The sequence below is a fragment of the Hibiscus syriacus genome, unplaced genomic scaffold (genome assembly GCF_006381635.1).
Source record: "Hibiscus syriacus cultivar Baekdansim isolate YM2019G1 unplaced genomic scaffold, ASM638163v2 tig00111650_pilon, whole genome shotgun sequence".
Taxonomy (NCBI): Eukaryota; Viridiplantae; Streptophyta; class Magnoliopsida; order Malvales; family Malvaceae; genus Hibiscus; species Hibiscus syriacus.
This window is the reverse complement of record NW_024063146.1, coordinates 1,307,850-1,322,476: the sequence shown is the minus strand read 5'-3', so window position 1 is coordinate 1,322,476 and position 14,627 is coordinate 1,307,850. Positions and strand designations below refer to the sequence as shown.

The 14,627-nt window shown below is 36.6% G+C and overlaps 2 protein-coding genes across 4 annotated transcripts; both read right to left on the bottom strand.

Moving 5' to 3' along the window:
* Positions 1-208: 208 nt before the first annotated feature.
* On the bottom strand, positions 209-10,521 carry LOC120166950 (probable sphingolipid transporter spinster homolog 3). 3 transcript variants are annotated; one of them, XM_039176101.1, is made up of 11 exons: positions 10,115-10,182; positions 9,638-9,723; positions 9,511-9,546; positions 3,564-3,631; positions 2,679-2,776; positions 2,352-2,428; positions 2,107-2,220; positions 1,522-1,641; positions 1,025-1,153; positions 751-829; positions 209-565 (listed from the first exon to the last, which is right to left on the bottom strand). In XM_039176101.1, the coding sequence occupies exons 5-11, from the start codon at positions 2,722-2,724 to the stop codon at positions 459-461; spliced, it is 672 nt and encodes a 223-aa protein (XP_039032032.1). In that variant the 5' UTR covers positions 2,725-2,776; positions 3,564-3,631; positions 9,511-9,546; positions 9,638-9,723; positions 10,115-10,182; the 3' UTR covers positions 209-458. The 3 variants fall into 3 exon arrangements, with proteins under 3 accessions (XP_039032032.1, XP_039032033.1, XP_039032034.1); XM_039176102.1 differs by lacking the exon at positions 10,115-10,182 and adding an exon at positions 9,805-10,047; XM_039176103.1 differs by lacking the exons at positions 3,564-3,631; positions 9,511-9,546; positions 9,638-9,723; positions 10,115-10,182 and adding an exon at positions 10,410-10,521.
* A 1,450-nt stretch (positions 10,522-11,971) lies between these two features.
* Positions 11,972-13,863, bottom strand: LOC120166953 (probable sphingolipid transporter spinster homolog 2). Its single transcript, XM_039176104.1, has 6 exons — positions 13,763-13,863; positions 13,420-13,551; positions 13,205-13,306; positions 12,373-12,477; positions 12,183-12,258; positions 11,972-12,088 (listed from the first exon to the last, which is right to left on the bottom strand). Exons 1-4 carry the CDS (start codon positions 13,831-13,833, stop codon positions 12,375-12,377), a joined length of 408 nt encoding a protein of 135 aa, XP_039032035.1. The 5' UTR covers positions 13,834-13,863; the 3' UTR covers positions 11,972-12,088; positions 12,183-12,258; positions 12,373-12,374.
* Positions 13,864-14,627: the final 764 nt, after the last annotated feature.

Here is a 14,627-nt window from a genome sequence, read left to right as displayed (position 1 = left end):
ATCACAATTTTTCTCTTTTTATTTTTCTCTCCCAAAAACTCATTTATATCATATGATTTTACACCTTTACATGTTCAAATTACAAGTTTGTTGGAACAATAATACTATAATTATCTTTGTTATTTTGACAAACAAAAATTATTTATATTTTCTTCCTTTTATCATTTAAATGTTGTTGATAAAAATTCACAAGGTGTTTTGACGTACATGTACAAGACCAATAAATTTTACATTCACATCAAAAACACATTCCATTTTCTTAATTGAAATTTTATCATTCTTGCTATTCTTATGATCAAACTTCTTGTGAAAGTAAGTGTTCCACGTCCACTTAGTTCAAACACTGCCTCAAAAGCTAACAGAATAACTTTGGAAACTTATACAATTGAAATAAAGCTATAATTTTATTTACACTGGGGATGTGCAAAGTTTTTAATAGCATGCTGCTCCCGACTACTTCACAAAAAACTTTCATCCACGTTCCCCTCAAGCAATGGCTTTGAATTGGCTGTAGAAACTTGTTCACTTCCGTCATTGGACTTGTCCACGCTAAGTAGGAAAACACCTGTGAGAGAAACAACAATTATAAAACCTTCCATAATATAACTGATATACATAGATCCATTAATTGATCGAGTGGTAAAGGATTTTCTTGTTATCCCACTTTGTGTGAGTTCAAATCTTGGCATTTGCCTTGAATGTAGTATCTCTCTACTTGGAAAACATTATCAAGAACTTATTATTACTCACCTATAAACCATATCCCAGCAGCAAGAAAGAGAATAGAGGTCAAAATAAGTGCAGTGTCCCTCCAATTATTGATATGATCCTGTCCAAAACATAACCGCCGATGATCCAATAAAAATTTGAGTCCACGGTGAAGATAGATAGGTTGAAGTTGCGTAGACATATAATAATTCATAAATCCCGATTTGAAAGAAATACATGTATATTCAGATTCCTGCCTCATCAATTTACCACACTAAACCTGTGCGCATGCAAGCTCCAGCGTAAATGGACTCACCTGGAGAACCCCAACAAGTGGCGAGGAAGGAACATCACCAAATATGTGAATTGAGACAGTAGAGATAGCCATAGATAATGGTCTCAAACTCGGTTTTACACAATGGAGACATACATAATTGACAGGAGCCTGCAAAATCAATATTCACTGAGAAAGTGACACGAGTGGATAAGCAAAACTGCTAAAATATTTCATGATAGTCCAAAATAATAAATATTGTTCCGTATGTACCAGAAAAGCACTTTCTATTATCAAAGGGGAAATATGATGAGGTGGTTCAAATTTCTATAAACTAATAAGCTATAGGTGCTCTAAAACAAGCATGGGTAAGACTCCTGGAATAGTTTCTGACTAAATTTTTCTTAAAATCTTCTACCAGTTGAACCTAATTGGAAACGGAAGAGAGGGAGACTCCTTACACCTGCAGAAGTATCATAAATATAGGACAGTCAAAGGCCAAAATGAAAAAAAATCCAGGTCACCCATCTTTATATTACCTGAGTTGCAAAAACAAGTAATTCACCCACAGCAAAAAGAACTATAAAACCGTACAGGCTCCTTAGACAGAAAGCAGAGAAGCAAAATATTGCGCCCAGAAATGTTGCCCCTGAAAGAAGCTGTTATAGAAGCAAAGCAAGCCATAATAATGCAAAAAATAAAAATAAAAAGGAGATAGTTTCAGACTATAATTTACAGCTGCTAGTTAGTTTCATCAGGAAGTAGGATAGAACTTCCCAAATTTATGAAAATCACAAACATCTTTCTGGGTTGCTGTTTGCCGGTTAACTTGTTATTTTTCTACACCTTGCACCTTGCATTGTGTGTGAACATTTTATTCATCTGTTTTGATTTAGAGAAGTAATAGTGGAGGACAATTTCAATTGACAGAATCCTATATTTATCTTTTGTTTTATTACATAAGAGGCTTTATTAGGCAAAATAAGAAAGAATACCACCTAAAGTGCAATTTCTATGAAAACCATCTACACTTTAAATCAACTTATTTTCACACACACACGCACATACTTGTAAAAGAAAGGATAACATTCACACAAAACATCAACAGAGCAAAACAAACTCACAATAAAGGCATTAGATATTGTAGCACTCATGCGATCTAGGATGAAGCCACCTGATATTGTTCCTATAATCCCACAAACAATTGTAATCCCTCCAAACAACATATCTGCACTCTTCTGCAAAAGCACAATTTAAATGAGTATAGCGCTAAAAGGAAGGGCAATGTGATTCTTTGTGATACCAAAAGAAAATGCCAAAAAGAAGACATTGAAATAAAAGAATGCATGTAAGTTGGAGGAAACTGTACCATATGATAAATGTTATAACCAGCCTTTGGCCCCCAATATGAATATGCTCCAATAACAAAATTGTATGCCACGTAACCTGACAAACAAAATGTAGGTAACATGATATTTCACAAACCGAAGTAATACCATATGTAATAAATACAAGCTTTCGCAGCAGCAACTTAATGAGAAAAGAAACAACCACAGTTTCTTAGAATTGTCTTAGAGGTGTCCGGGAGAAAACTTTAATATGAAAAGTTGTTGCAAAAATTGAAAAACTGATGGCATTAATTTAAAAAAAAAATCAAGGCATTAGTCCAGTTGATGTGAAAGGGTCAAGAAAATACCCAAAACATTTACAACATAAACTTTTTCCACCAAAAGCACTTTCATGTCTTTTGCAAACCGAGAAATCTGATTCAAAATGTTGTGTATGCTTACTGACCTGTCAAAGAAAAGAGGAACAATCAGGTTATTGAATGAATACTGACTATCAAAGTACACAACAATATATTTTAAGCATCCATAAAGTTAAATCCTACAATAGATTTACTTTTAACGTCAGAAAAACAGGACTAGATACAATTGTTCCAAAGATACATGACCCACTTTGAAAATTACATCAGACATCAGTCTATTCCCCGATGCTAGGTGCCAAGATATCACAGATTAAGGACTCCTCCATCACAAGACTGTTATAACCAATTTATATTTTACCTTCTCCATGTTTCACGCGCTTTTCATGTGCCCAACTCACCATAAGCTCCCAACTCCCAAGTCATAGCATTCATTAACCTTCTGACTAGGGGCCTATTGATAAGAAGGCTGAAAGGAAAAACAACGGTGCAAGGTGGCAAGCCTAATGTGTCCAACATTCTTACTACAATTAGAATCCTAATCTTTTATGTATTATTAATCCTTTTCTCCCATGATGACTTTCTCCCATTTCTTAGATAAAATTTCTTATTGCAAAAACGTAAATAATGCTTTGAAGCAGTTTAACCATGATGGGTTGAAGAACCACTCAGGCACTCATTGACACAAATAAACTAATGAAAGATTTAATATAATACACGGGTTGATGTTATGGTTGGAGAAGAAGAAGGACGAGAAAGTATCGAAGAGGAGAGGCGAGGAAGCATTGAGGAACAATTGGGAAATGAGGATCGAGGGTTAGGGATTGAAGATGGAGATTGGGAATTAAATCACGTGGTAGGCACGGGGAAACTTACCACAGCTGAGGAGCAGGCCAGGCGAGGTTATTGTATGCTGGAGCAGCCCAAGACCGAAGGCCCAGTACCTGAAGAAGAAAAGAAAGAGAAGAATAATTCTGTTAGTTAAGCTGTTATGAAGCTTGGACAGTTGGCATGAATTATATGGCTATTATAACTAAATAATACCAGCTCTGATTGTAAAAAATTTCCTTATGCAATGAATGAATGATTGTTTCTTTCTCTCAATTCTCTCATTCTTTTCTCAAACCTCAATCTATTTCTTTTATTCCATAACAAATTGGTAATCAGAGCTACGATTCTGGCAAAAAAAATTTTTTTTTGAGGGCATGCCAAAGAACCAATCTATGGCAGAAACGGATTTAACTGGGATTCAGAAACAGATTGAAGACCTTGCTGCTTTGGTGAAACAAGGTTAAAATGAGACTAATCCACCTAAATGGTGGGAGACTCAGGAAAACAGGATTACGGCATTGAAGACAAGGATGGCCACGAATCACAGCTATGTGGAAGATATACTGAAGATCTTAACTGGCAGAAATGGTGAAGAAGAGCAGTCTGCAGGGGATCAGGTATACACTCCTAATAGCTCTAAAAATGGGGAGAAAAATCCTGTTTTGGTGACTGTAGTTAAGGATAAAACAAGATTCTCTTATAAAACTGATGAACCTGGAATTTTGAAGGATAAGCCTGATGCTTGTTTAGCCCTTAAAAACAGTTCTAGGCCTAAGAATCAAATGGGTGAAAACAGTCAGTCAAACTAAACCTATTATGCTGGGTCTAGAAATTGAAAATAGAGGACCAGGGGGTTCATTTAGCAGTTCAGGAAATATGTGGCACATACCCAAAATAGATCTTCCTTTCTTTGAAGGGGTTAATCCTAAAGGGTGGATTCAGAAATGCTTGAAATATTTTTCTATTTGTAGTGTGTCTATGGATCAAAGAGTGGAGATAGCCACTATGTATTTAACAGGCAAAGCAGAAATATGGTTTGATGGTTATATAATGCAGAAACACCATGTAACATGGCATGAATTTGAATCTGATATCTGTCACAGATTTAGTGACAGATCATTTTCTAATATTGTAGAGGAGTTTACTAAATTGACACAGAAGGGGTCTGTAGAGGAGTATCAGGAGAAGTTTGAGGAGTTACAACCTTATATGCTCTTACAGAATCCTACTTTGACTGAAGAATTTTTTGTCACTTTTTATTAGTGGACTCAGAGATGATATTAAGCATAGGGTTAAGGCCTTGGACCCTAAGAACTTATCTGAAGCATGTAAACAAGCCAAGCTTTATGAACTGTCAGTAGAATTTGAAAATGGAAGATTCAGGCCTTCTTTTAAGGTCCCACCCTACCCAAGCCCCATAACTACATCTAAGACAACTGCATTGCTAGTAACTACAAAATCTACTTCTATATCAAATCCAAAACATAATCTTATGGATTATAGAAGGCAAAACAGTCTGTTTTAAATGTGGTGAAAAATATATTCCATGTCATCAGTGCAAGACCAGGCAGTTAAATATGATTACAGAAGAAGTTGACACTTCTCCAGTAGAAGTTTGTCTTACTGATGCAGAGCAGTTTCAACAAGAAGAAGAGGAGAATCTGGAAATTTCTATGAATGCTATTACTAGCTGCATTGGCCATCAAAGTTATCAAAGGCTTAAGGCGCATCGAGGCGCAAAGTGTCCTGGAGCCTTGAGGCGCGAGGCGCTTGAAAGGCGCAAGATTCACGAAGGCGAGGCACATGATATCAAAAAAATTGTAATACATGTATATATTAATGCAATCAAACTCAAATATCATAGATACCCAATATTAAGCTTCAATAGAGTTCATTCTCAAACTCAAAATACCAACCTAACGTCATAAAAGCTATCAACAAGCATAATCAAGTACTAAGTTTAACAAAAACATTCAACATGCATAAACAAAACATCAAATAAAGTCACTGATAATCATCATCAAACATCAAACTCATCCTCATCATCATCGTCAACTGGTATGTCATCATCTTCCTCCTCATCCGTCTCACAATCCCCAATGTCTTCTTCTTCAGTGTCACTCTCCTCTAGCATAACAACTTCATCATCTTCATCTACAAGGTGTAGTCTAGCTTTTTCTTTTCCTTTCGAGCTTCAACTCAAGATAATGACAGCATTGTATTGCCTTAATAAAATATCATATTATATTGTATCAGCCTTTCCAAGGTTTGTTTGAAATTATTTCAATTTACATATTAATTCGCGATTAATATGTTAAATAATTATAAGTTAAAAATTTTAAATTAATAAAAAATTATCATATTATTAATATATTAATAAAACAAAAAGATTGCATTTACATGTTAATAATATTTTGGTAATGTGAAAAATTAAGAAATCACAATAAAACAAATTATGCTGAGTAAAATAATAGTTATGGATTTTATCTTTTGTCAAACTTTGTGTAAATTGTTGATAAATATACACATGTCTATAAATATCATTATTAATATGATTGTCTTCTTTCACTTCACTTTCACTTCGCTTCTTCAGCCTTTTTCTTTGCTCTCTGTTTCCATCTCTTCCACCACCAAAATTCGATTGCAACATTCTCTCTCTCTCTCTCTCTCTCAGTCTCTGACCGGAGATTCTTTCGTTAAACCAGGTAAGCTTTCGCTCTTCTGTTTCTCACTTTCCCACTGAATTTCATGCTCAGTGCAACTGGAGACCCGAAAAACAGTGTCGTTTTGACTGATCCTTTCTCGAGTTCCAATCCTGATCCCTTTCAAAGAAGGCAATACAATGCTTCCATTTCATCATCTTTAGTCGATTGAGGGTTTTAGGGGGTCGGCCCATAGGAGAGAAGCCATGCAATAATAATTACAAGGTTTTCAGCTCATCGCGCCTCAATTGTGCCTCGAGCCTTAGTGCCTCGCTGCGACTAGGTGCACCTAAGCCACGTGCCTCGCTTTAGCGTTGAAAAAGCCCCGTTCAGTGAGCCTCTGCGCTTTTGTGCCTCAGGCGCTCTTTTTACAACTATGTTGGCCATAATACATTAAGAATTCAGGGCAGTATTCAGGGAAAACCATTGAGTATCCTAATTGACAGTGGCAGTACACACAGTTTCTTTACTCCTTAATGGGCTGATGCTGGCATACAGGTAAATACTGCTTATCCTTTGGCCATTAGTGTGGCTAATGGCCAACAGTTGTTCAATTCTGCTAGATGCAACAAGGTACAATGGGAAATGCAGGGACATACTTTCTTACATGATTTTAGGTTGCTTAAATTGGGAGGAAGTGACATGGTTTTGTGAGTTGATTCGATGAAATTATTCAGTCCAATTTTGATGGATTTCAATAATATGACCTTAAGCTTTGACCATGGAGGGGAACAGATTTGTATTCAAGGTCAACAGTCCTCAACTGAATTACATCAAAAATCAGGAGCTACATTACTTAAAATGAGTGCAAGGGATTCTGATATTATGGGCCATATTGTCCTATTGACTATGTAAGGGAATTCTTCTGTTCCTATTGAGCTGCAGCCTATCTTGGATAAATACAGCAAAGTTTTTGCTGAACTTGAAGGACTACCCCCACATAGGACACATGACCATGCAATTCCTCTAATACCCAATGCTACACCAGTTAATCTAAGGCCTTATCGATTTCCTCACAATCAGAAAGCTGAAGTTGAAAAACAGATAACTACTATGCTTTCTACTTCTATTATTCAACCTAGCAAGAGTCATTTTGCCTCTCCCTGCCTTTTTATTAAAAAGAAGGATGGCACTTGGAGATTTTGTGTGGACTATAGACAACTAAACAGTCTGACCATCAAAGATAAATTTCCTATTCCTATAGTGGAGGACTTATTTGATGAGTTACATGGGGCAGTTTATTTTTCAAAGATTGATTTGAGGTCAGGTTATTGGAAGATTAGAATTAAAGCTGATGATATCTATAAGACATCCTTTAGAACTCATCAAGGAATTATGAGTTTAAGGTAATGCCTTTTGGTCTTACTAATGCACCTGCTACATTTCAAGCTCTTATGAATGAATTATTTAGTTCTTTTCTTAGAAAATTTGTTTTAGTTTTCTTTGATGATATTCTGGTGTATAGCAACAGTATGCAGCAGCATGTTAAACATTTACAGCTTGTTTTGGAAGTTTTGAAGGTGAATCAATTATTTGCAAAATGGTCCAAATGTTTTTTTGGACAGACTAAGGTGGAGTATCTTGGTCATATTATTTTTGCTGGAGGGGTGTCTACTGATCCTAGCAAGGCGGAAGTTATGCAGACTTGACCTCAACCTAAAACCCTTAAATCTCTCAGAGGGTTTCTAGGTCTAACAGGTTACTACAGAAGATTTATTAGAAATTATGGTATTCTTGGTAGACCATTAACAGAGATGTTAAAAAAGGATGGATTTCATTGGAATTCCGCTGCTTACACTGCCTTTGAATGCCTTAAGAAAGCTATGTGTTCTGCTCCAGTTTTAGCATTACCAGATTTTTCTAAGACATTTTATCTGGAAACAGATGCTAGTTCTGGAGGTATAGGGGCTGTTCTTTCCCAAGATGGAAGACCTATTGCTTATTTGAGTAAAGCTCTAAGCCCTAGACATTCAGCTTTATCTATTTATGAAAGAGAATATCTTGTTATTCTCTTGGTTGTTTCTAAATGGAGGCATTATTTGGAGAGTGCACCTTTTGTTATTAAGACTGACCATGAGCCATTGAAGTTTCTTTTGGAACAAAAGCTGACTACTACTATTCAGAAAAAAGGGTTGACAAAGTTGTTGGGATTAGACTATACTATTCAGTATAGAAAGGGGAAATCCAATGTGGTTGCTGATGCCTTATCTAGAAGATGGGAGGATGAAGCTCACTGTTTAGCTATGGGAGTGACAGTTTTAATACCTAGTTGGGTTCAGGAGATTGAAGAAAGTTATAAGGGTGATTCTTTAGCACAGAATTGGATTTCAGTTTTGACTATTAGCCCTGTGGCCGACAGTAAATGGAAGTATTCTGGAGCTATTCTTAGATATGATGGGAGGGTTTATGTTGGAGCTACAGGATGCCTTAGAGTGCAGATTATACAGTCTTTACATGATTCTCCTCAGGGGGACATTCAGGTGCTCAGGCCACATATTATAGGATTAGGTCCAATTTTTATTAGCCAAATCTTAAAGCTATGGTTGCTGCTTATGTTAGATGTTGTAAGATTTGCCAGCAAACAAAAGTGGAACATTTAGCAAAGCCTGGATTACTACAGCCAATGCCTATCCCTAACCAGGCTTGGGAAATCATTACTATGGATTTTATTGAAGGGTTGCCTACTTCACTTAAGAAAAACTGTATTTTGGTAATTGTGGATAAATTTACCAAGTACAGTAATTTTCTACCTTTAGCTCGCCCCTATTCTGCAGCAGAGGTGGACTAAGATCTATTTAGATAATGTGTACAAGCTACATGGCCAGCCTAAAATGGCCATTTCTGAAAGAGATAAGACCTTCACTAGTATTTTTTGGAAGGAATTCATGAAACAGTTGGGAACTAAGACACTGTTCAGCACTGCTTACCATCCAAAAACAGATGGACAAACAGAGAGAGTTAACCAGTGTTTGGAGCAGTATTTGAGAGGGCTTTGTTTCTATCAACCTAAGCAGTGGGCTAAGTGGTTACCACGTGCTGAATGGTGGTACAATACCACTTATCATACTGCCCTAAAGTTAACACCCTTTCAAGCTTTATATGGTTACAAACCACCTATTATGGTTTGGCCTACTGAGTCTACAGTACAAAAAGTTGCAGAAATTATGAATAATAGAGAGGCTACTAGACAGTTGCTTAAGACTCAACTACAGATGGCAAGTAATCGAATGAAGCAACAACAGGATAAGAATAGAACTGAAAGGGTTTTTGAGATTAGGGATATGGTTTACCTGAAATTACAACCCTACAGGCAGACATTCATTGCCCTGAGAAAAAACTTGAAGTTAGCAGCGAAATATTTCGGGCCTTATCGAATTCTAGAAAAGATTGGAACAGTAGCCTATCGCTTGGACTTACCAGAGTCTCTCGATTACATCCAGTTTTCCATGTCAGCCTTTTGAAAAAGTTCATCGGAAAATCAACGACTGCTGCCACCAAACTTCCTACAGTGGATGAAGACGGAATGTTACAAATCAAACCTTTACAGATTATGGCTCGAAGAATCTTAAATAGGAACGACAAACCTATGAGGATTATTCGACTCTCAAATTCTAGAAAATCAACTTTTGGTTCGCTGGGAGAATCTTGCTGAAGAAATGACACTTGGGAGGATTATTCGACTCTCAAGGGCCAGTTTCCTGCGTTCGATCCTTGGGGACAAGGCTCGTCTCGAGGGGTGGGTATTGTTATGGTTGGAGAAGAAGAAGGACGAGAAAGTATCGAAGAGGAGAGGCGAGGAAGCATTGAGGAACAATTGGGAAATGAGGATCGAGGGTTAGGTATTGAAGATGGAGATTGGGAATTAAATCACGTGGTAGGCACAGGAAAACTTACCACAGCTGAGGAGCAGGCCAGGCGAGGTTATTGTATGCTGGAGCAGCCCAAGACCGAAGGCCCAATACCTGAAGAAGAAAAGAAAGAGAAGAATAATTCTGTTAGTTAAGTTGTTATGAAGCTTGGACAGCTGGCATGAATTATATGGCTATTGTAACTAAATAATACCAGCTCTTATTGTAAAACAATTCCTTATGCAATGAATGAATGACCGTTTCTTTCTCTCAATTCTCTCATTCTTTTCTCAAACCTCAATCTATTTCTTTTATTCCATAACAGTTGAAGAACCACTTACTTGGAAGTTTTACTCAATTCATCAGCATGATACTCTCACCTGCACCCAACATTAGATCATCTAGTTTTGATGCCTCTGAATCTACATCTAAAACAGACTAGAAATGTAAAAAAGAAAAAGTAGAGCATTTTAATGGTTAGCAGGCCAGCTCTTTAGAAGAAACGTATGAACCTTTCCGTTATTTTTATTTTTATTTTTTAGAAAGAAAACTTATGAAAATTGATTTTGGATGGTATTTCTTTTCTTATTAGTGTTCTGCGGAACCGATAAACTAAAAGTTTTAGTTGAATTTTGTTTGGATTGTTAAACCAACAGTTTTATCTCAATTATAATTAAAATCAACTTGATCCTGCTTGATTTCTGGTAGCAAGAAGTTGAACCAGCCCATCCCATGAAAATCCCTAGTAATCACCAGTTCACCACATTCATAACATGATTACACGTTCTATGCTGGTTTAAAGATTTGGTCAAATGTGAAGAGTTCCTCATTCTCTCTAAAAATCAGGTGTTTTAGATAAGTTTTTCTGTTTTATTCCTTTTCATTTCTCTTGATGGCGAGTAAGGTGAGAGTTCCTGTTAGGAAAAATTGTCACAGTAGTCATTTTCAACATTCCTGAGAGTTTTCATTACCAAGGTCTTTGGTTATTTTTTGATAAATATGGTGAGGTGGTTGATTCTTTCATCCCTAATAAAAGAAGCAAGGGAGGAAATAGGTTTGGATTTGTTCGTTTCACTAGACTAGAGGATGCGAGGAAGGCTATCAAGTGTGTTGATAGTTCTTGGATTCAAAGTAACAAAGTTAGAGTTTTCATGGCGAGATATCATCCTTGTGATGTTTTCTGGAGGAAGAAGTTCTCTGGTCCATATCCAGTCGAGGGCAAGAGTGTGGTGAAGGAGGTTAGTCATACGAAGGCTCCCTTTGTTGGTTCTGTTGACGAGAGTAAGCTTTCAACTCTCAAAAACAGCTTGGTAGATTGGTGCAGAATTTTTATTAAGTGGGTAGAGTCATCTTCGTTGGAAGAGGCAATCGCATCCCCGTTATCCAAGGTGGGGGAGCTCGTTGGTGTCTCTCCAGTTAAGTTCCCCGAATTGGAGGTGTGTGTTGAAGAAGTTGGTAGAAACGTTAACTCATCGGAGGTGCAGTGTCCCGAGTGGTGTTCTGAGGAAGAAGAAAATGCTTTCTGTTGTATGGGGAGTGGGTTTAGAGGTTGCTTCTTGTCGGGTGAGGGTGAGGACGACAGGTACATAGGAGAGGAAATGATGATGGGTCTGAGGAGCGCTGTTGTGGGTCAGGGGACGATTCATTCGCAAATTGAGGAGGTGGGGGAACACGAGACAGAGCTGGTGCACGCGGAGAGAGAAGCAGTGGATGCCTATAAGGATAGGTGTTTGTCTGCACGTGGCTATGAGGGTTCGAACGATTATTTTTCAGATTTCCCCATGTTGGATGGTCGAGTTGAGTCAAAGGTGGTGGAGGATGTGCTTAAAGAGGGCCTTAACATGCCTAAACATACAGAGGTCTCATGTAGTACTTCGAACTAGGAGTAAATCACATAGTGCAAAACTAAGATTTATGAGAAATAAAGAACAAGATTTACAAACTTACAAATCCACCATAAACGATCCAGAGCAATTCCAGTAGGTATGCACATATAAAACATTGCAAGCCAAGCTGTTTTCTGGAGTATGACAGAAAGTTAGCATGATCGTGTAGTTTTGGAAGGAAGATAGTATATGTAGCTTTCTAAAGCTGAAAAGAAAAAAAAAAGGAACCTGAGAAACAGGAGCATTGTCATCAATAAATGGAGCTGCAAGACTTATGAAAGAAGCTTTTCCAACACCAACAAGCCTAAAACATCAAGAACCAGACACATTTCCATTTTATTTTATTTTATTTTCTTGAAAATGCATACATTGTGGCACAAGAAGCTAATGAAGAGGGTATTGGGATTGTTACACTTACATTCAGCATATTGCAATAAACCAAAAGGAAAATGCACTAGCACATCCAGCTACAGCCAAGGTCCAAACAGATAACCCAACTCCGATAAGCCTAAAAGGGTTGTAGCTGCAATTATAGAAATCAACTGACATTAAAAACCAAATCGACATGTTAACTGTCAAATATAGTACAATAACTCCAACGAAATGATGAACTCCGAAAATTAATGCTGATTTTATTTAGTTTTTAACACGGCAGTAGAATTCGACTCTATGTTTGGAAACATGAATTTGAAAATTTGGATTTGCTGTACAAATGATGATAATTAAATGCTTAAATTATGGGTAAAAAAATTAAGATTCAATACGATTATAGAAATCATCTGACATTAAAAACCAAATCGACATGTTAACCGTCAAATATAGTCAATAACTCCAACGAAATGATGAACTCTGAAAATTAATGCTGATTTTATTTAGTATTTAACATGGCAGTAGAATTCGACTCTATGTTTGGAAACATGAATTTGAAAATTTGGATTTGCTGTCCAAATGATGATAATTAAATGCTTAAATTATGTGTAAAAAATTAAGATTCAATATGATTATTTATTTAAAAAAGTATGAAAACATGAATTTCAAAATTACAAACGTGTATATAGATATATATTTCAATAATTCAATTCACCACAAATAGGCTTTCAACAAAATCCATGAATTTGAAAAATAATTAAAAATGTTGTTTTTTTATGTGTTATATCACACAGGTAATACTAGTTTTTGAAATCAAAATTCCCAAACACAACCTAGATGTTCACCAAGTACAAATGCAAAGAACCATCAAAGTAATTCACCTCTTTGCTAAGGAAGCAAATATTGGGGATGCCAGGAGAAGCCCAACCATGAATGCAGACGACAAGAGACCATCCTGAAAGTTAGTCAACTCAAATTCCCCCCTGCAAACAAATATTTTCATGTAACAAAAGTGAAGATAGTCACACTAGAAAACACTTTATGACAGCAGAATCCACGCAGCAAAATAGAGGAATCGTTTGGGATAAAATCTTACTGAATTCCAGTACCGGATTTGCAAATTCCCTTGTCATCGCAAGTCCTACTTCTCCCATTCACACCATTACTGGCAATGGCTCCTCGATCTACATAATTTATCATGTTAATCAAACAAAATATAATCAATAACCTGCAACAAGAAAAAGAATATTTAGGAACTAGCATATTGGTGAAAAATAGTCAACTAAAAGGATTCTAGTTTCACCTAACTTTTCTTATATCAACCCTAATTTTAGTAAGAATAAGCTTGGGCAAGCAATTAAAATTCAGAAAAAAAGCATAATTTCCGGATAAAATAGTTTAATCATTCGCAATACAAAAAAGGGGAAAAGAACAAATACCTTTTGGGAGTGAACCAGGAAGGAGGAGAATCTGCAGTGGAGGCCATTTCTTGGTTGGGAAGAGCTTCCATGTGGAGTAGCCATTTAACCAGAATTTATTTTATTTATTCTAAAACTAATTAAGAAGAAAAAAAAAATCGGGGGATTTTTTTTTCCCCCGGATGACTAACTGGGGTAGTTTAGTTGGTTACGCAACCATGCCCTATTCTTTAAAGGCAAAAAATGCTTGGAGATAATGTGTTGGAAAAAGAAAATTCTTTGCATAAGTGTATTCCAAGAATTATTTTTTAATTAGGGTGAATGTTACTGTGTAATAGAAAAGACGTATGGAATATAATACGTCTTCAGTTCGATCGTAGAAGACACATAAATTATAATGTATTTTCAGTTTTTCCAAACAATACGTATGAAAATGCAGAACAAAAGAAAAATGAGTGATCATGGGAAAGAGACAATGTAATTCATGCGTCTTTTTCGAAAAAAAATTGAAGTTACCGAAGATATTCATTTTTTTTTCATTTTAATTTTATTTATATTATTTTATTATTATTATTTTATAATTATATTATATATATATTATTTATTAATATTACAAAACCCGAAGCCCAATAATCAGGCCCATATTACAAGCCCAAACCAGATGGAAACCCTAAAACATTTAGGGTTTCAGTTAAGGTTTTCTAACCCTAACCCCGTGTGCCGCCACCTCAATGGTTTCCAGCCGCCTCAGAAGTCTTCAGCCACCGCCGTTGGTTCCAGAAGGCCACATGTCCGCTGCCTACACTCCACCAATGCCACGAAGCCACCCCAAAGAAGCCTCCAGAAGCTCTGCTGCCACAACCCCGACCGTCCACGTCGCCTCTAT

Bases quoted from the DNA above. Each gene is read 5' to 3' on its own strand.
- LOC120166950 (XM_039176103.1), bottom strand. From the start codon at position 2,724: ATGAAAGTGCTTTTGGTGGAAAAAGTTTATGTTGTAAATGTTTTGG. The intron at 1,642-2,106 runs GTGAGTTTGTTT...CTTCTATAACAG, and splicing joins CAATATCTAATGCCTTTATT to CTTCTTTCAGGGGCAACATT. The intron at 566-750 runs GTGAGTAATAAT...TTTCTCTCACAG, and splicing joins TGCTGGGATATGGTTTATAG to GTGTTTTCCTACTTAGCGTG.
- LOC120166953 (XM_039176104.1), bottom strand. From the start codon at position 13,833: ATGGAAGCTCTTCCCAACCAAGAAATGGCCTCCACTGCAGATTCTCCT. The intron at 13,307-13,419 runs GTAAGATTTTAT...ATTTGTTTGCAG, and splicing joins AAATCCGGTACTGGAATTCA to GGGGGAATTTGAGTTGACTA. The intron at 12,478-13,204 runs GTGAATTACTTT...CTATAATTGCAG, and splicing joins TTTGCTTCCTTAGCAAAGAG to CTACAACCCTTTTAGGCTTA.